We start from the raw sequence: 21125 nt of genomic DNA on the forward strand, positions 1-21125 counted from the left end.
TATCATATGTTGATTAGTAAAACCTCGAGAAGATGTACCCTCTTAGTGCTTTATAAATGAGAGAACAAAGACGAGTTGTTGGATTATTATTGCCTTGGTGTGTTGGCTAAAGCCTGCTTTAACAGAACCGGAGCAACAGGTGGTCAGTCTGACATCATCGCCACCATCATCCTCACATTTCTAACAGGACTGAGAGAACGCCTGGAACAACGAGCACTCTGAAACCTAATAAACTCTACAACAAACACAGTATGACAGGAAGTGGTCTCCATGGTAACATGGTTTCACATCCTGGCTGGGCGATTTTTGAAGCACACTCAGCCAAGAAAACACTCCAAGACTTTCAAAGTCTGTTTATTTCTGCCACAGTGTGCACTTGGTGGTATTTACAGTACACTCCGCAGCACATGGAGGCTGTGCATGCAGGCTAAGCGTGCAGGTATTTGTTACGTGACCCCTCCTGTCTCAGAACATGACATCTGCGCTTGACTCATATGAGCAGCGAAGGGGGACGTAGTGGTTAAGGTCATACTGACATTTTGCTTTGCGCCATCATTTAGCGTCACATGTAATATCCCTCATTGTCTTTGGTATGTTGAGCCGGGGTGGCGCTATCGGATGTCTCCGACCCGACTCCCAAGGCAGCTGCAGCTTTGCATTTTGGGAAACTCACGCCATGTGGAGGAGAGGTGAACGGATTTGAGGTCAGCAGACTGTGTTAGTGTACAAACACACAGTGTTGATGAAAGGGATAAAAGCCCAGCATAGATGGGCTGCAGAATGATGTCCTATTAGATACCAACACAGTTCCTCTGAACACTCAGCCAGCTTTCTGCCATAAATACAAAGAACAGATATAGTCCGTGCCACACTAAACCCTGCTGTTAATAACATCTTCAACCAACATGCCGCATCTCTCTCACGCTGCAACATTTATAGCCGAGCATGTGTTGATGGGTTTATTACTTATGACAGGAGAGTTCCCTTTGATTTATGAAAATGCTGAAAATAATTCTAACATGGGGAATAGCTGGAGAGCCCCCTTTGATGCTCAGAGAGATTAGATTAGTTTTAAGGTCATAATTTGTGACACCTTTACAGAGACGGAACATAATGTAAAGGTGAGTACATTTAAACATGGTGCTATGTAAAAAGGTGTTGTGACTCCTGTCAACCTCTGAGAGAGGTAATAACCATAAACAGACAAAGAACTGAACCAACAACATCTACAGGGATCACTTTAGGTCAGAGGTCATGTCAAGAAAAATGAAAGAGTTGTGGGAGATTGACTTGGCTTGATTTTTCCCTTGTTTGTAATTATTCTCTGCATTTCTTCAGCTAAATATTAAGCTGTTGTTATTTTGCCTCTAGTTCCCTTCTGTGTACATTCCTCCTTTCTGCTTGATCAGGGGCAATGCATCCATCTCAGGACCCGTTTTCAATCCCTTCTATTTTAGATCACGGTCATTTATGGGTAATTCTTGTTTACCTGCCACTGTGACACTTTGTGCTTTTAGATCCAATAAATCAATAAAGCTGTGCTTGTTTTTCACCTGCTGCTTCCTGCATGTGGATCCTTTATTCTTCAGCCACGACTTTTGCATCTCCTCGCTAACTTCGGCTCGTTCATCATTACCAGATTCTCAGCCAACCTCACCCTGAGCTCTGTCTTTGAATCTATGGTTCCATTTTCTATCAGGCTGCTGAAATAAATCTGAGGCAAAGTATAAATGTCATAACGTGCAAAGGAATAACCGAAAAAGGACCATGTAGTTCTGAGAACTATTTCATCAAAATTCATATATCTAAGAGTTTTAAAAAGGTATTCATACCCCTTGAGCTTTTTCAAGAGTCACAGCCAAAAACTTAATTGTATTTTGATGGAACTTAAACAAACAGGTGGATTGAAGATAGTAGTTTTAGAGTTGTTTTTATTTGGAGTTTGTATTTTGCTTAATCGAGTCATAAACTATTTTTGCTGGCATTACTACTCCAAGTCTTTTGGGGGCGATGTCTTCACCCGCTTTGCGCTTTTTTTTTTTTTTTTAATGCTCAAAATTTACAATATTTTTAATTCTTGCCACTGATTCTGATCTGGATGTTTGGACTTTGACTAGACCGATGCTACACATAAATACGTTTTTATCAAAACCATTTCTTTGTAGCTCTGGCTTTATATTTGGGTTCATTTTTCCACTGGAAGGTGGACTTCTGCCCCAATCTCTTGAGCCTCTAAAAGATTTTCTTTCATGTCTGTTTTATTTTCAGCAACAAATGTCGTCCCAAATAAGAAAAGCATCCCCCATACTGTAGCATAATGACCAGTTTCTGTCCCATCTGAGCAGAGCTGCTCCTTCTCCATGTGTGCTGTCCTCCCTATATCTGTCTCTTCTCGCCACAGTTCCATATTTAAGGTCCGCATCACTAATAGTTTTCCTGTTGGAAAATTCTCCCAGCTGAGCTGCGGATCTCTGCAGATCCCCCAGAGTTACCACAGCCCTCTTCTCTGATTCATTTTCTCCTTGACCGGCCTGTTGGTTTACATATGAAACACTTTTGCTGTTTTCAGATGATGAATTAAGGAGAGCTTCATGCAAACTTTACCTCTAGCCTGTCTGCTGTGTTCTTTGAGCCTTGCGATCCAGTTTGCTTACTTATGCACCTTTACAAAAAATGTAGGTATACTAAGGTTAAATTACATGCAGAGGAACTCTGTCTATTTAAAATGTGACTTCCTAACAAAGTCAATGTAGAGCAGTTCAGCACATGTCACACAGTTATTTTCTTTATTTTATTACACCCAATGTGCACCAAACTGCAGGACCAGCCTTTATGTGTATTTTGAGCATATATGAGGTTATGATTCCTTGCACACATCTCCACATGTTAAGACAGATGCCTACCTTGTTGCTGTCCAGGCACTGGAAGACGTAGCAGGCACACTTCAGCGAGTCTCTCACCAGGCAGGCGAAGATGCTGGGCTCCTGGCTGTTGTGAATCAACTTGGTCACTTGATGTGGGCGACATTCAAACAGCACGTTGTGTGTCAGAGGGTCCCAGAGACGCCGCTCTGCCAGAACAGACACACACCGCACCCAGGATGCAGACACGCACAGAAACACTGTCTTATTATAGCATGGCAGAGGACCTCCTCCACTTCCTCTCTGAGAGCCTCCATCCTTCTTGGTGGACCTGCAGATTTCTGCCACAACCCAGGGCAGCATGGCCATGGTGGTCAGGCGGTGGACTACCCTAAAACCAATCATCGTCAGCTGGTATCGTATCTCCTCCTCGTCCACCTGTCCCCTCCATGATGCACCCTGCTCCTTTTTTTGAGGACTCTGAGCCGCAGAGTTGAGCCGGGACAGGGAGGGACAGGAGTGATGGTTTGAGGTTAGATTATAACGAGGTTTCTCAGAGCTCTGTGGTCTCTTGGCTTCCCCTCCTTTCGGTTTTACTTCAAAGTAAAGTCCATCCATAGTTTCTGGCAGCTGTATTCCTCCCCTCTACCTGCAACACATCAGTGAAACGTTACTAAGCAGCAAATGCAGAGTTGTCTTCTACATATCTTTTTAGATCCTAAGTTAATTAAATTGTTTATTTACAGTGCCTTGGAACCCATTAAGCTTTTTTTGCACATTATTTTATGTTAAACTAGAAATTTCTGTAAAAACAAATCTAAACATTTTTTGCATGCACATGTATTTGGATGATAAATAAAAAGGAGTCCAGTGATCACACATTATTTGAAACCTGGAAAATGACTTGGTAGATACGTTACTGAACGAGCTGCCAAAAGAGGTGTTAGGTCATAAATCAACACCTCAAGCTTTAATCTGTCATCTGAAAATCAAGAGTCAGATAAATGCGGACTTACAAAACCTGGTTGTGTACCAAAACTGACAGCCATTTGAAAAGGGAAACTATTTGTCAATCATTCCAAAATTCTACACTTTGCATTAGAGTGAGAAGAAGAAACCCACGAGATTTTTTTTCTTTTGCAGTTTTCTACAATCCAAGTAAGTTCAATTCAGTTTATTTATATAGCGCCAGTTCACAACACGTCATCTCAAGTCACTTTACAATTCACCAGATCATCCAGTCAAATTAATTCAAAGTTTTCTATCTAAGGAAAACCAGCTGATTGCATCGACTCATTGACTCGGATGCAATCCCTCACACTAAGCATGCTTGTAGCGACAGTGGAGAGGAAAAACTCCCTCTTAACCACTCAGTGTGAGCGGCCTTCTGCATCTAAAGGCAAAATAACAACAGCTTAACATTAATTTACACAGTAAACAATATGAGGGCACAATCTGTTATGGTGAACCCTGATGGTGGAGGTATCATGCTGTGGGAATATTTTTCTCCAGCAGTAATGAAGAAGCTGATTAATAACAGGCCAAAGCTAGAGGACACCTAAAGAGTGGGGCAGAGTTTCACCTCCCAGCGGCCTAATAAATTGAAATCAAATGTAAGAAATCCCCCAAATCAAGCAGAACTGCTGTGTCTCTCCTCCTCCACGTAGCTACTACATACACAGTGAATAATGACCCCAAATAATATTATGTCGCAAAGTGACAGATCCGATGATATTTCAGTGGTGGGACTCGAGAGTGAGGAAAAAACACGGACTGAAAACGCTCTGAACACCCAACCCCAGTTACTGGTGGCTAAAGTAAATCAGCAGACAGGGGGAAAAACAGAAATTATTGGTGGGGACTGTCCCCTCATGTCACAAGTCCACACCAGTCCTACAGAAAGTTACGCCAGGTACCTCTAAGACACAGCCTCTCCTCATTCTGCATACAGAAATGTAAAAGAAAACGACAGGCAGAAATAAATAGTGTCACAGAAATAAATAGGATAAAAAAAAATACAAAGAATAAAACAGACAAAAATATTATGACATGCACATAAATGTATACTTACAAAAATAAGTAATAAAGTTGAAGATTATAACGAATAATAAATAAATATGGCAATTATTATAAAGGCAAATAAATAAAGAAGCTAATTAAAAGAGATATATTCATTTATGTTTCACTGTATAATTTAATTTCTACCTACATTTATTTGTTTATTGTATTTTTTGGGGCAATTAATTGTATGCTTATCTATTTATTGAGCAGGTAATTATTTCTGTATTTATCTTTAAATGTGGCAGAGTTGGTCCTCCATACATATAGTGAAAATTCACAACAAATATAATCTAAAAGTGCTAAAAGGCAAACAGGTCTTTTAGAACCCATAATGTTCCGAAATGGATTTCATATCAACAATTCATTTGTTAGTTTCTGGTCTCTTAATGATAAAATAATGAATGCAGGCAGTTAATCCAGTTTCCTCATTGTGGGACAATAAAGGCATAATCTATTCTATTCTAATCTCATGAACCCAGTGTTTAGTTTTATTTAAACAGCCCAGAATAAAAAAAGTTGCTTGACTTTTACAGCTACAAGGACAAATAAACAAGAAGGCTGTACGGTGAAACTTATAGACGACCTTTTCTGCGTCAGATTCTCTCTGGTTTGTTTCAGAAAGGATTTGATAAACTGCCTTAAATCAAAATGCATCCATCGACAGGAGGTCATCCGATTACACCACGCATATAAACAAAACGATCATGTGAAGAAGTGCAGAAGAACATGAGCAAAGCGGCTCCTTACCCACCTTATGATGGTTGACCTTGTTTGATTTTAAATCCTTAAGTTGGCCCAGATCACGCGGAAGTAAAAACCTACATTTTTCATCTGCCCTATAACATCATCTGCATTAATGCGCATCTAATGAATTTAATGTCTGCCTCATCATCTGATATCTTCCTGGATCAATCTTACCTGTGACTTCCTCCTTCTCTGTCAGACACGCTTTGAAAGGAGGGCTGAAGGAAAACAAGCAGCCCGCTTCTTACCCACTCCACAGAAGGAGAGAGAGACCTTTCCACGCACGGCTCTCGCTGTTTGCTGCTCGTGTTAAATATAGAAGACAGGGGCCGATCCGACCTCCCTCCTCTGCACAAATACACCCCACTGATGATGGTGTAAATTAATTAACATTCGCTGTACGTCTCATTACACAGGAATTCAGGGTAGTTGGAAAATGTTTTTATTGGTGTGGGGAAATAAATGCTTAATGACACAATGTTTAGAAAAGCAGGTGTAAAATAGAAATACAGCATATCTGAGGGAAGGTCTCACTCATACAAGAAAGTAACAAGAAGATGTGAGGAATCCCTTTGAGTTGAAACATAACTGAGTATGAAGGAATGGGTTGAGTGTAGAAGAATTAATGCACAATGTCTCCCCCTGGCGGCGGTTTGATGAACGAGGCGAAGTTATTTTAATGCCAGTTGGTGGTATATGGAAAGCTATTTAGAATATAATCTTTCGAAAGTCACATGGATACAACAGCACCATTTGACACTTATTAGGCACCACAACATGCTTAAAAAGCAACAAACAATACAAATCCAACATGTGTGCTTCTAAATAGGAGTCAGTGCCCCAGTAGAACTGGTCTTGGCCGCTGGATAAAAAAAAAAACAAGCTACAAGAATTGAAATATAATTAGGTACATTGTTCTTGAAGTGCATGTCCCCTTGATTTGAGCAGGAATGTTTTACAATTTGGTACTAGAATAAGATGATTTGCTTGTAAAATAAGGGAAAATAAATTCCCTCCATTAACTTGCATTAAGTACATAATATTTATCTATTTTAAAATTAAAAAATATATATAATAATTATAACTAACTGCTCAAATTAAGGGTGAATGCAATTTATTTAAGAAAATGTTCCTTTTATAGATCAGTTTTTGTAGTGTAATACTAAATAAATGTATTATGGTGATATGTGTTAACAGAAGAGGCCATAGCTGATTTTTTTTCCCTTGGACCAATTTCAATATTTTGCCTATAGAATTTTCTTTACCATTATTTTACCGTGTATTTTTTTAATGTGTCCTTATGAAAAAAAAAAAAGTAATGGCCCTACCCTGGCCTCTCTTGAATTTCATCTAAAATCGGCAGTGATGGCCAATAATATTTTTCATAACCATCTGCCCCTCACAGCGTGGTTACCAATTCAAAAGCCATGTTTAATCTACAGCAGGTTGCATCCATTAAACAGCTGCTGTTGTTTAAGAATAAGGTGGTGCTAAAAAACAAAAACTGTCTGGAAGCACCTGAAACACAATTTGTATAGAGGGATGAGGGCTGGATACACGATTTCAGCCAATGAAAGTTGACAGAATTTGAAATGAATATTTTGACCGCCCCCCACATTGAAGACCTCCGGTTTAAATGTCAGGTGGTGCCAGAAGCAACAAAGTTGCCTTTATTGCAAAAAAAGGTTGAAGACACAGGGTTACACCAAACCGTGTGACGATCAAATATTGTTATTCCAAAAATGCTGTTGGGAAACTGCACCAAAAAACATACACAAATGTAAAAAATACTGACCTGTGAAAAGAGACTAAAATACAGGGACTCGCATATCCTAACAGAATCTCCCCATTGTGGGACAATAAAGGGATTTTATATTCTATGCTGATAGCTTCTATTAGAAAATGACTAACTATAAACTAAAGCTTTGAAACTTTTATTTGTATAATGTATAAAAAAAAACACCTTTACCACTGTGTAACGAGGTAGACTGAACTATCCACTGAGTTGGTCTCATTTTTCTGATAACGGCAAAGGCAGTCACAGAGTTTGGTGACACTATGGTCAGTCTGCACTATTATTTTCCACATTTACATTGAATACATAAGTGCAGAAAGATTCCAATGGTAAATTCTTACCATGGTTAGCGGTACTGTGTCATACTTTCAAAGCAAAACAGCAGTTCCCATCATTTAGTTTGAGGGAAGTTTTTCACAGCAGCAGCTCATGCTAAAGGAGATTGTATCTGGGAATGCATCCTGTCAAACACAGGTAAGGTAAAGCTTTCCAAGTTTAAATAAAAACTTAGTCTAGATAAAAGGAATGACTTTGGCGATTTACACGTCCAATTTACCAAAAATAAAACAATTTTAGAAAGAAAATCAAAGCTGATTATTTCCACATGAACTAATTAAATAAAATACAAACAGAAATGTTTTGAATAATCAAAAGATCCCTGATAAGTGGCCTCATTCCTTCTGTGATGTTGCTGGAAACATCTGCAGGGCGAGCGGAGCGGTGACTATGTATTTTAGAATAAAATAGTAAAATCATTATTTATATAGTGGATAAATGATCTCTATAGAATTGTTTAGCTAGAAGTTTTATTTAAAACAAACCACAGCTACTCCGATTTCAATTAACTAGGGTCAGATTTTTGCATGAATGTTGCAAATGATCTCAAAATGAAAAAAAAACAAAAAACAATTTTGCTAATTTTACTATTATGGCTTCTAAACACCCTGGAGCAAACTAGTGAAAAGTCAATTAAGCTGGAGCAAAACCAAGGAACTCTTTAGGAAGAATTAAGACATGTTAAAAGCTGGTCAGAGACATTTCTACTCTCGTCACCATTTTCCGTTAGAACTACTCTGGTTTCGGCTGCAGCTTATTCTTTATTGGCTCAAAGAAGTTCTCAACGATGGCGTCAACCAAGTCATCCAGTTCCTTCTTTAGATGCGTCACATCACTGAAAAAAGAACCAGAGAGAAAAAGGATGAAATGCTATAATTATTTGAAACCAATAAGTGGCAGAGTAAATTATTCTCCCAAAAAGTTGATGGTTCTTCATCAGATCATCTGTCAACTGTAAAAAGATTTTCATGCACTGAATGTGACATTTTTTAATGTCAAGAAAAAAAAAAAGACATAACATTTTCGATTAGCTCGATAAAAACAAAAAACAACATCAAAAACTCAAAAATAATCCTGGTTGATAATGATCTTAATAAACCTATAAAAGTAAGTCACAGTTGAGGAAATGGTGTGTTCAATGACCTACCTGTTACCAGGAGCAGCACAGAGCTCAGTGTAGTATTTGATCTTTGGTTCTGTGCCGCTGGTCCTCATGGTAGCGACACCGCCGTTAGAAAAGGTAAAGGTGATCATCTGGCTGGATCTGGACGTAGGAAGAATCTGAGAGAAGACAGGGAGAAATATTTAAGGGGCTGAAAAAAGAAAAAAACCTCAATTCACTGTTATATGGTTATCTGTGATAAAGCAGCAAAATTCATGTAAGGAAAACCTTCTTTTCTCTCCAAGGCATTCCTCAAAAAATCCTTTAACCCTGGAAGACATCCATAAAACAAAGCCCATGCTTTAAAAGGCAAATTAAAAAGAATCTAAACTTTAACTGAATGCATTTATTTAATGGAAAGAAGAATAAACAAAACAAAAATTTGATCTGTGCAAAATGTTTTCAACTTATAAAGTAAGTATAAAAGAGGAAAAACTCAGCAGCTCATTGTTACAGAACTGCAGGAAACATTGTATGTTGGGGGTCACAGAGTCTCCATAACAATCGAGGCTTTTATGAAGATTTTTGTCAGGGATGCCGATAATTGTAGAGGCAGCAGTATTTTCCCCCTTCACGGCATGATATTAAAGGTTTATTCAGCTCTGAGTCTATGATCTAATGGTTTTCTCACAGCCTTGTTGTCGGGCTGGTTGCTGTCGTAGCCGGTGGTCAGGTCTCTAACAGCAGAGATGGAGAAGCGCCCGCATTCCGACGGGTACGTGTCCTTCTTGCCGCCGAAGTTGCGCAGGCGTTCAAACAGACTGCGGATGACTTCCTGTTCGTGGCAGATGAAGTAGGAGTTCTTGCTGATGTGGTAGCCATAACTGAACATTTTCGCAGGGAGAAAGTGAGTCTAGTTAGTTAGTCTACAATGACAACAAAGATCTGCAAATGTAAAGTTAGATATGCAGAATCTAAGGGTCTCACTCTTCAAAGATGGTGGTGAGCTGTTGGGAGAGACTTTTGTTTTTGGTGGCCAGGTATGAAATCATCTCTCCTGCAATAGCTGCAGCGCTGACTCCATCTTTGTCCAATACAGAGTTACAACACATGTAGCCTGAAATACACAAACACACATACAGTCTATTTCCCAGCTGCAGAGCTCAGCTGTTGTTTCCTTTAATAACCGTGTATACAATGGCACGCTGTTCCAATTCCAGCATCTTAATCTAGTTAAAGAGGAATCCTTCAACTATGCCCCACTCCCTTTGTTTGACAAACTTTATCTGAACCTAGTGACATGTTTGACTATAATTCTGATATTTTACAATAGAGAAAAGAAATGTCTTCCTTTTGCATCAAACACAGCAATAATGAGGTCTGTTATTTAAGATGAATCTATGTGAGGGAGTTGGTGATACTCAAACTAACAACCACTCTAAAGCATACAGAGCTGTCTGCAGTTAACAATGCTCTAGTAGCAGCCGGGAACACATCTGATACTGAACCAAATGTAGTTTGGGCAGGTGAAGAAAATCCTTGGCACGACGACGGAGAGATCAATCCTGAAAGGTTCCAGGAAAAATTCTCCAGAAGTAGCTAATATCCAACCTCAATTTGCTGCGGACTACAGAGAGGCAACCTCAAAGCACCTAAAATCAGGCTACAAGGTGAAGCATGAAGCCCGTACAAAGGGGTTTCAGGCTTTCCCCGCAAACATTAGGCTCAACAAAGGGAATGAGAATTCTCCATCTGAAGACGCAAGAAAGGCTGAGCCCTTCATTTCAGCTATAGTTGACTCAGGAACTCCAGCAGTGACTTGGTAAGGCAGCTAATAGGGAACAATTATTGTAACAATGTCTGGCGCTCATATAACCCAGATGGAAAGATTTATTATATTTATTTTTTATAATATCAACATTATGTCCGAGTATCTTAAAATTGACAATTATATACAGAACTATTTTATCATAAACAATATTTTTTTTTCTACCAGTGCGTCAGTCCAGTCACATGACCATTACGCCGTCACATGAGCCCGCTCTGCTTGTTATTCAACCTGTTTCGGGAAGCTCATTAAACAAACGCTCATTTTTACTTAAATAACGGCTTCCATATTCTCGTCTACCGTGGAACACCCTGGAATTGGAAAGTGTTGCGTAACAGTTTTGTAAATTTAAGAAACTGTAAGAAAATATTGGAATGTTATAACAGAAAATATAATAATTACATTAACAGATATACAAGACAGCATATTAATGTATATGGTATGTTTAGTGATTGGTTTGGTAATGATTAATATTTATACACATTCATAATGCAGCTATTTCTTTCTTTTCTTTATGATGGAACGGAACAGAAACTGCATGATTTGTTTCTTCTTACTGTTCCTTTTTGTTCTTGGGGAAAAAAAAAGGGGAAATGTTTGTATTGTAGCTATGAAGTGCCATTGATTGCTGCTCATGTGCAAATGACAACTTTCTTATAAATAAAGTGTCATTTTTATTTCCCAGTAAACTTTACAACAGACTTTGACCAAAGTGCCACTTAGAAGCTTTAGTTGCCCACCCCAGTTAAAGGTTGATATAATGACTGATGTAGCTGCACCCCATACAATCAAAAGACATCGTCGCAAACGGGAGAAGTCTGACACTTTCTGTCAGCTAGAGCATTTTTCAGACTTTTTCATCTAAGGGACTGTGTGATTTGACAAAGGGATAACATTGGTTAGTGTGTGCCTACCTATGGCCTCTTCAAAAGCAAACAAAACACTCTTTCCTTGGTCCAAGAGGTCTTTGGCTCTGTTCCCCATCCATTTAAAACCTGTCAGGGTTTCCTGTCCAAACATTGAGAGAAACAAGACTTTAAAAACAGCACACATGGCTTGACATTTTTAATGGCAAAGCCTGCAAAAAATGGGAATAATTTTGCTGTGAACCACATGTTTAATTACAACAAATTGCATAGATTCAATAAAAAATTTCCTTAATCGATAATAAATCTGATTTATCCAAAATGATACCCCTTTTGCAAAATGCCAAAAATAAACAAATTAAGTTGTAGAAATTTCTTTGTAATTTCATCAGTCATAACTCATTTTCATAAATACATGAAAATGACTTGGCCTTTCACAAATTTGGAAAGCATATTTCATATATTTCTCCCGGGGTATGTTGACTTCCCTTAATCGGCTCCCAGGTAAATCCAGAAAAAAAAATTACAATTCTCCTCTCACCCAACATAATTAAGCTAAATCTTATATCTGGGGATCTGATCAATTCTTAAGTTCCTAAAGAGCACTTTGCTCGCAATCTGCAGGTTTACTAGTGGTTCCTAGAATTTCTAAAAGTAGAATGGGAGGCAGATATTTTAGTAATCAGGCTCCTGTCCTGTGGAACCAACTATTAGTAGGCAGACATCCTGTCTGCTATCCTGAGCTATCTCTATAGTTATGCTGCTATAGGCTTAAGTGTGATTTATACTCAGAAACCAGGGCATCTGCGTGTGTCGCACTGAATGCAAATGTGCCCCCGCCCTTGCTGCAGACACTCTGCTACAACTCTCCAATGTTGTAGGTGAGCGCAGACAGGAGGCCTCTAACTGGTCAAATCTACATCCGTTTTACACTATGCATATTTCCTGTTTGGTAACTTACTGGCTATTTTGTTTGTATGACGGTTGTTGTGAAAAATGACTTGTGAAGTTGGCCCCGCTAGAAGAGCGAGAACGCTGGGACCCTCTTTCCACTTGGATCCCCGCTCTTTTTCGCCCTCATGTCCCTCCGTTGTCGCACAAACTTGCCCCCACTTCCTCACCGCCTCGGCCGTATCTAGACCCACAGCTAGTTCCTGATTGTCCCTCTTGCGTTGTGGCGTGGAATAACATAGTGCAGACCACTCTTCAATATTTGGCATAGATCAAAAATATCTGCGACAAGCTCACTGCGACAAACTGCTGCGGGAGTATAACCAGCCCTGGCTGCACGAGAACATAGGGACCACTTTTCATCATTCTATGTTTACTATCCCATTCTGCAGTATCTGTTAAATATAATATAGTGGAGGTGTTGGCCTAGATGTTAGTGCAGTGTGACTGTGCTGTGAGAAGGTTGCAAGTACCCGATTCAATCCTCCCAGCCTGCAGTCCAAGTCCCTGAGCAAGACCCTTAATCCCACACTGCTCCCCTGGCGCCGCACAATGGCTGCCCACTGCTCCCCAAGTAGATGGGTTAAATGCAGAGGTAAATTTCTCCAATGTGCGATCAATAAAGTTCAATTAAAAAATAAGAATTATACTATTTTTTTATATAACCTATATAGTGACCTGGTCTCATTTGGCAGGGACACCATAATGGAAATATCAGCTGTGCCGCTGCCATCAACAACTTTGATCATAGATGGTAGAGTTGGGGCCGTTTTTCAGTGTTTGTCCAGCTTCTCTGTTAGCCACAGCTATAGGCTCAGCTTTAAATGTGACTAACTACATGTGCTTTCTTCTATCCCTTTCGACATAAAACTGGATAAGAGCTCTTCTTTTTAACCATTTCTTCCCTAAACAGAGCCACCTATGGAGCCAGTTTAATGTTACCTTTTCTAACATAGAAAGTATTTATAGATCAGTACTTCTATGCTTGTTTTGTAGGTCTGCTTCTGTCTCCTTAAATCCCCAGTCAGCCACGGCACAAGGTCGCTCACACTGAGCTTGGTTCTGCTGGAGGGTTCTAACCATTTAAAGGGTGCAATACCCACCCACACACACACCCACACCCACACACAAGTACCATGTAATACATGGGAACACAAGCTTGAACGTGTTACCTCAAAGTGGAAGCCCTCTTTCAGAGCGATGGCTCTTAGTATTTTTGAGGACACAGTGCTGGCCAGCATGTAGAGGTTTTTCACTGCACCAGAGTCAGAGTTCTGCTCCCTCCAGCAGTGGAAGAGCCACCAGCCGAGCAAGGCTCCCAGTTCGTTACCACTAAACACGCGCCACTGTCCACTGAGGCAAACACAAAACACAGGAAGGTCAAAGGAAAAGCAGGCAGGCAAATCTGGCACAAACACAACAATTTGGACTCAATGAGGGAAAAAGGTTCTAACCAGTGGAGCAACTCACGAGCCACTAGTCCTACATGTAGCAGGAAAAAGTAAAACCCATAAAAGAAAATCCCTATAAACTAGCACTTTGGTGGAGAGTAACTGGACTGAGAAAAATGTTTACATAGCAAACAATGCTACTTACACAACAAACTAGAGAAAATAAATAAAGTTCAAATCTCAATGATATCCATGGCTTGTAGGAATGATTCATGCTACTAAATGCTTCAGAAAAATCTCTGTCATAACTTTAATCACAGATGTGGATTTTTTTTTTCCAGTCTAAGGATTTTCCAAAAGCCTTAAACTGGAACTGGATCTATTTAGTATATCTACAAATGAAAATGAGAGGTTATTTTATTTTTAGTAACCTCTCATGCACTGACGTCCTTTTACTTATAATTACATTTCTAAGCTGCAATTTGCTTCTAAGAATGTCTAATTAGGAATAGAGACTGAGATGGTCACAGAGGGCAGGTGATTTTGAGTCCAGTGAGCCTTTTGTCTCCAAACCACTGAAGACCCAAACACTTGTCATGTGGCACTGAAATCTCTCCTGAAAAGTTCTGGTGGGTTCATAAAATCATACAGTCTTAGCAAAGTTCCCAGGGAGAAACAAGCCCACAGGATCACGGGGTCTCTACCTTACTAAACAGTCACAATAAAGTGATTTTCTACTTTCTTACCATTTGTTTCACCAAACCTTAGCTTTTAGCCGACTCTGAGCATAGAGCAGAGCTCCAGTTACAGCCACTCTTTGTTGAACATCTCTAAAAATGAATATAAAGATTTGTTTTCCTTCATTTACCATCGTGGTTATTATGAGCTGTAGCTAAACGAAATTAACTCTGTGTCACATCATATTCATACACTGTGTGCAGAATTATTAGGCAAATGAGTATTTTGACCACATCATCCTTTTCATACATATTGTCCTACTCCATGCTGTATAGGCTTGAAAGCCAACTACCAATTAAGTAAATCAGGTGGTGTGCATCTCTGTAATGAGAAGGGGTGTGGCCTAATGACATCAACACCCTATATAAAGTGTGCTTAATTATAATGCAACGTCCTTTCCTTTGGAAAAATGGGTCAGAAAAGAGATTTGATAGACTCTGAAAAGTCAAAAATTGTCAGATGTCTTTCAGAGGGGTGCAGCAGTTTGGAAATTGCCAAGATTGTGAAGCGGGATCATCGCAGAATCAAGCGGTTCATGGCAAATAGCCAACAGGGGCGCAAGAAGCATGTTGAAAAAAGAAGACGCAAAATAACTCCATGAATTGAGAAGGATCAAGCGTGAATCTGCCAGGAAGCAATTAGCCACCAGTTGTGCCATATTTCAGAGCTGCAACATGTCTGGAGTGCCGAGAAGCACAAGGTTCTCAATAGTGACCTGGCCAAGGTGAGGAAAGCCAAAAAAAGGCCACCTTTGAACAAGACACACAAGACAACACGTTAAGATTGGGCCAAGAAATATCTGAAGACTGATTTCTCCAAGGTGTTTTGGTCTGAAATGAGAGTGAGTCTTGATGGGCCAGATGGATTTTGGTCACATGATCTGAACCACATCGAGAACCTGTGGTCCTTCATGAAATGTGAGATCTACAGGCAGGAAAAACAGTCCACCTCTCTGAACAGTGTCTGGGAGGCTGTGGTGGCTGCTGCACGCAATGCGGATCGCAAACAGAGTGATAATGCTATTGCAAAACAAAATAACATGATCTGAAGTCCTTTTACATACGTTTACTAGGGATATTAGGACAAAGGTGTCTGCATTATTGGAGAGAGTGTTGTTTTCTTAATTCATAAACGTCAATCACACCCACCTTTCTTGCTTCTCAGCTATAGCTAACCGATCAGCATCGGGGTCATTGGCCAACACCACAGAGGCTCCTTCCTTTTCTGCAAGGGCAAACGACAATGTCTGCAAATCAACCCAGAAAAGTAAAAGAGTGAACAAACCAATACAGCAGGGACTTGATCATTTATATGCAGACAGAGCTGTGTACCAGGACTCCCTTTCCTTCCTCAGGATTGGGGTATTTGACGGTGGGAAATTCCGGGTCTGGATCTTTCTGTTCTTCCACAGCATACGGAGGGTGAAGGTCAAAAGCCTTGAAAGCTGACTGCACAAATTTGTGACCGACGCCGTGCACAGATGTGTGCACTATTTTCACCTCCGAGTTCTTGTTTATCTCTCTGCAAAGAGAATAGTTAAAACATTGGTGAACTCGCTGCAAAGGGTTTTAAACGCCACATGCTGCTTATGTTGCATTACCTGTGGTGACAGTGTTTCTGGATAGCTTTAAAGTATTCTGTGGTAATATCCTGGTAGGGGTCTTTCAGCAAGGTGGTCTTCAGGGCCTCCTCTGTGTTCCAGGACTCTGGCCAGGGTTCCAAGTTCTCCTCAATAGCTTTGGAGATGCCAGCATCGTGAGGAGAAATGATTTGTGCACCATTTTCCCAATACACCTATCAGGAACAGGATTATTACCACTTAGATGATTTTTTTCTTCCTTTATCCCTTTGAGAAAGATCAGAAACTGATCTAAGATGGTCTAAGAAATCATTGTGATCCCAGGTAACCTACTGGTGCATCTCTGACAAAAAAAGCAAACCAAAAGGACAATTGTAAAAACGTGTGTCTGACCTTGTAGCCGTTGTCCTGCTTGGGGTTATGTGAAGCAGTCACCATGATGCCAGCGCAGAGACCCAGGTGGGAAACGGTGAAAGGCTGAAAAAGGAAGGATATCAAACAGATGACAGATGGTAACATTGATCTTATATCAAGACCAGACAGATCAGCCAGATAATATTTCTTTAATTTCTCTTAGGCTGTTTTTCTTTTCTTTTTTTGTTTTTAAACACCAGGCTAACTGAATAGATATCTTCAAAACAAAATAAACTACAGTGGCTGAAGTGGTGCCTGGAACCCGTCTATTGATGTTTACAGAAAACAAATGGTTTTCCTGACTTAAAAAAAAAAAAAAAAAGTATATTACACTGCCAATATCTTTAACTGATGAGTTGTGATCTTTTGGCAGAATGGAGAAAAAAATAAATAAACAAAAAAAAGATTGAACTACCTTACTGATAGATTTCTACAAAATATAATCAACACATGAATTACATCCAAAGAGCTTAACCCATTTTAAAGTTAAAGTTAACTAAAACCACATTAAAACTCATCTTGCTTGAAAAAACAAAGCTAGAGCAAAGAGCAATAGAAAAATGCTTAAAAAAAGTCTAACAAGGAGCTCAGAGGCTATAGATAAATGAGGCTCAGGATGATGTTTTAGTTTTAGGTGCATTAAATCAGTCCAATATCACTACAGACTCATTCAGAGAGAAGATAGAGTAAATGATAGTTTTCTAAACATGATGACCTGGGAAACATGTGTTATGCAACCTGCTGTGCGCCAGGGACTAAATGACTCCTTTTGACTGGAATTTGCCCTGGAGCTTTGGTCCTGTTAAAGCCAGCTCCTCTGAAAACCTTAACAGCAGGCAAGCTTAACTCAACTTAGAAATTACCTTTTCAATTCTAAAAGATATTTTATAGGATGAATGTTCTCTTTCTCACCAAGTTTATCATCATATATAAAACACAATTAAATATTGTCAAAAGTCAATAAAAATTTAAAAAATACTGCCATTGAAGAACCTACCACAAATGGTGTTGGGGTGATCTCAGAGAAGAGGTGGACTGGCACTCCCCGGCTGATGAAAACTGCAGCAGCCAGGCTGGCGAACCTCTTGCTGCTGCCCCCGCTGGGAGGGTGAGAGCGAGCGTCGTAGCCGATCACCACGCCTCGCTCTTTAAGGTTACTAAAACTCTGCTCCAGGTAACAACAGAAACCCTGAAACATCAAAATAATTGATTGACTTTAGGACAGCCTGAAAGCTGGTATGTCAGGATCAGTCTGATGTAAGATCGATGTTAAAGTCTGTTTTAAATTAAGCAGATCTTTTCTTCTGGGCCAGAAAAATGCCCTAATGACACTGGGTTAACATGAGGTTTCCCCATGAGCCAAGATGACAGGAGGCTAAATGCTCCAGAATATTAATTGGCTGCAAATCCATTTGATTCAGATGTAATTATAATTCAATCTTATATTCATATCCATTTTTGTATGACTGCTACATTTTCTTTCACTTCTACAGGTCAACGGATGAAACTCACTGGTGAAAAACAGAGGCTTGTGAGCTTCAGGCTTTAACATGATTCATGTGTGACTGTTCATGTGACTGGAATGCTTAATGTCTAACAGTAGCTATTCCATTAACAAACCTGTGTAGTCTGGATGATGGTGAGGTCATTCATACAGGAAATGCCGGGGCCCATGGCGGCTCTCAGTCCTGCTGTACCAAACTCCATCCTCGAGGAGAAACACTTCTTTAGGGCATCCACTGCCCCTTCCTTCACCATGTCCTGCACCAGGGACACCGTTTTGGGGTTCTGGGGCATATAAACACAGAGATTGGGTTAAAGACAAATACAATGACTATTTGATGAAGGTTATCAATTCAAAATGCATTTTAGTACATAATCAACCTAACATGAGCTTGGAGAAAATAACTAAATAGAAAAATTGTTTAACTTTTTTTTTAACTTTAAACAAGCAACTTTTGAAAAAGAAGATACACAACAAGCACCAAAAGAAATAAAAAGTATTTTAAATAAGAACAGCTTAACACAATTATCTAAAGTCTAATGAATCTAAGGCCCCTGAGCTCTAATTGGTGGCATCGCATGTCTCTTTAGGGCCAAGAAGGACGTTTCCTGTGCTGGTCAGCTGGTAACTGCATGAACATCCTATGACTAAGTCTCCTCTTTGTGATGTTAATCTGATCAGTGTGTGAAATTGAAGCTAATTATCTAAAGAAATTAACAGAACGCACCATCACATCCATTGTATTAAATGCATGAACTTTTCTTTAGACTATTATTCTAAGCTGCATCACAGACGTTAAAAATGTACAATCTTTATTTACATAAAGTCATTAAAATATTTGTTTATTTATACTTTTATTTGGATGCTGCTCTGGGGTTTTTTTTTTTTTTCTGAACATGCAGTGGAATTCAGCAACTATAAAATAAAAGCTTTCAGAAAAATAAGGTGTAACTAAAATGTTTTGTGAATCTTTTTCTGATGAATGCATGGAAATAACTCAGCTGTCAGTATCCATAGCAGGCTGTAAGTTTTAACTTGAAGATACTCAAAAACTCCAACAAACTCTCAATGTAATATTTAATTGGCTAATTAAATATTTATTTAAGACAAAGGCTACATAATTATCCACTATACTGTTTTTATTTATTTGTTGGCAAGTGTGAAGTTCCAATCTCTAAAGAATGCTGTGATTATGGTAAGAAAAATTATTCTGGATGATAAAGGCAACTTATTTTTAATTTCAGAAATCTATTTACAGATCACTCTTTTTTTTTTACTTTAAATTTAGATAAACAGGCAATTAGTATCAAAACGAAGAAGATGGAAAAACAGACAGAGAGAAAAACAAACAAAAACAACAAAAACATAATAATTAGGTCAAATCTGTCAGACAAGAGCAATACTGTAAAGGGTATAGTACATACCTTATGTAGGACTGTACTCCAAAAAAAAGCCATAAGATCACTAATTTTATCTCTAATTTTTATGTGTCTGATGTTAGACATTCTCTGTCCTCTCAGCTGAGTGATGCTAATTGAGTTTACTCTTCTTCTGACACCTCCTCTCTCTTTAATTTACTCACCAATACTAACCTTATCCATTTTTGGTTTATTCGGGAAAATACTCAAATGAATTATGTATAATTTAATATCTTAAGTCGATAAGTCACCATTTTGTCTCATTAATCGTCTAATCACATCTGTTTCTAAATTTCAGAATAAAAGCCCCAAAAATGTTCTCCGTTCATATCTGATTCAGGTGTGGTAGAAAAGTCGGAGTCAGCCACTCCACCCGTCAGGTTCTGTCTCCTACACTGCAGAGGGAGCTAAGCAGCTAGCTGTCAGCTCACCCGGTCATGCTGCAGCCACTGTCGGACAGCCTGGTCCAGCTTAGTGTCGCCGGTTGGTTTCAAACCGTCCTCCATCTTTTCTCCCCACTTCTTGGTCCAAGTCAACAAGCAGTCCAACGCAGCCCGGAGAGCCGAAAGTGCCAAGACCGCAGGGTTTCCCAACACAAATGCAGATGCGGATGTTGTGGCACCTGACGGTTAATTACGTGGGACGGAGAGATGACGTAGCGCGTCGACGGTATCTTTGAGACGTTCAGGAGCCGCTGGGAAAAGTCATTACCCGCATCGTGAAAGCTTTAATAAAACACAGTAGTTAAACGTTTCGACATTTCCTGCCAAGTTGAAAGCAAGAACCTAAATGTAATTTATCTGATAGGCCATGACAAATGGAGAAGGAAGAATAGGTGGCACTGTTTTTTTAATGTTGACAATCTAAGAAGTGTGGCGTGGTTGTTTTAGATTGCAGTTGAACCTGCAGGACTATGAAGGTAGTTTTGTGTCTTTATAAAAAAAAAAAAGGTAGCTTCAATCAAAAAATATATATTTTCAATTAAAAACACCTTCACTTCAATGGAAAAAAAAATATTTTGCTTACCTTTTGCATTTTTTTAATGTTCGAAGTTATATTTCAAGTGTTAAAGCAAAAAAAATAGTTGTAATTTCACCATATGTATGTATTTATTTTCTACAGTTTCTCAGATTCATGTAACACTATATTTCGACTCGTGAATCAAATGTTCATGTGCAATAGAAATGTACTACTTGAAGATATCTGCAAGGCATTTCTTTTGTCTTTGCCCTTTTTTTTTGGTATACAATATTATTGGTTATTTTTTGCACTGTATTTGGTAAACCCAGAGTTATGAACAAAGAGTTACTGGTGGTTGTATGGTGCACCAACTCTGCCATATTTAAAAATAAATACAGAAAAAAATAAATGCTCAAATAAATAAGCATACAATTAATTGCCCCCAGAAATACAATAAACTAAAAAATGTAAGTAGAAATTAAATTATACAGTGAGACATAAATGTATGAATCTCTTTTAATTAGCGTCTTTATTTATTCGCCTTGTAATAATTAATTTTTAATTTCTACCTACATTT

At 39.1% G+C, this 21125-nt stretch overlaps 2 protein-coding genes across 4 annotated transcripts in view; both read right to left on the reverse strand.

Annotated features, from left to right (window-relative positions):
* Nucleotides 1-5984, reverse strand: part of tbc1d1 (TBC1 (tre-2/USP6, BUB2, cdc16) domain family, member 1) — a 77664-nt gene extending 71680 nt beyond the window's left edge. For 2 of the 3 annotated variants that reach the window (XM_038301671.1, XM_038301668.1), the window contains exons 1-2: nt 5841-5984; nt 2904-3510 (exon numbers count right to left, since the gene is read on the reverse strand). In XM_038301671.1, coding sequence (XP_038157599.1) covers nt 2904-3479 — 576 coding nt within the window. In that variant the 5' untranslated portion in view covers nt 3480-3510; nt 5841-5984. Of the gene's footprint in view, nt 1-2903; nt 3511-5673; nt 5815-5840 lie in introns of those variants that run through there. The other variant, XM_038301669.1, reaches the window with a different exon arrangement.
* Nucleotides 5985-6094: 110 nt separating this feature from the next.
* On the reverse strand, nt 6095-20237 carry pgm2 (phosphoglucomutase 2). Its single transcript, XM_038301673.1, has 13 exons — nt 20020-20237; nt 18287-18454; nt 17664-17855; nt 16646-16729; nt 16274-16467; nt 16005-16194; nt 15822-15919; nt 13717-13897; nt 11642-11735; nt 9887-10016; nt 9591-9783; nt 8945-9078; nt 6095-8632 (listed from the first exon to the last, which is right to left on the reverse strand). Exons 1-13 carry the CDS (start codon nt 20092-20094, stop codon nt 8530-8532), a joined length of 1836 nt encoding a protein of 611 aa, XP_038157601.1. The 5' UTR covers nt 20095-20237; the 3' UTR covers nt 6095-8529.
* Nucleotides 20238-21125: the final 888 nt, after the last annotated feature.

This window comes from Cyprinodon tularosa, unplaced genomic scaffold (genome assembly GCF_016077235.1).
Source record: "Cyprinodon tularosa strain WSP-4 unplaced genomic scaffold, ASM1607723v1 ctg470, whole genome shotgun sequence".
NCBI lineage: Eukaryota > Metazoa > Chordata > Actinopteri > Cyprinodontiformes > Cyprinodontidae > Cyprinodon > Cyprinodon tularosa.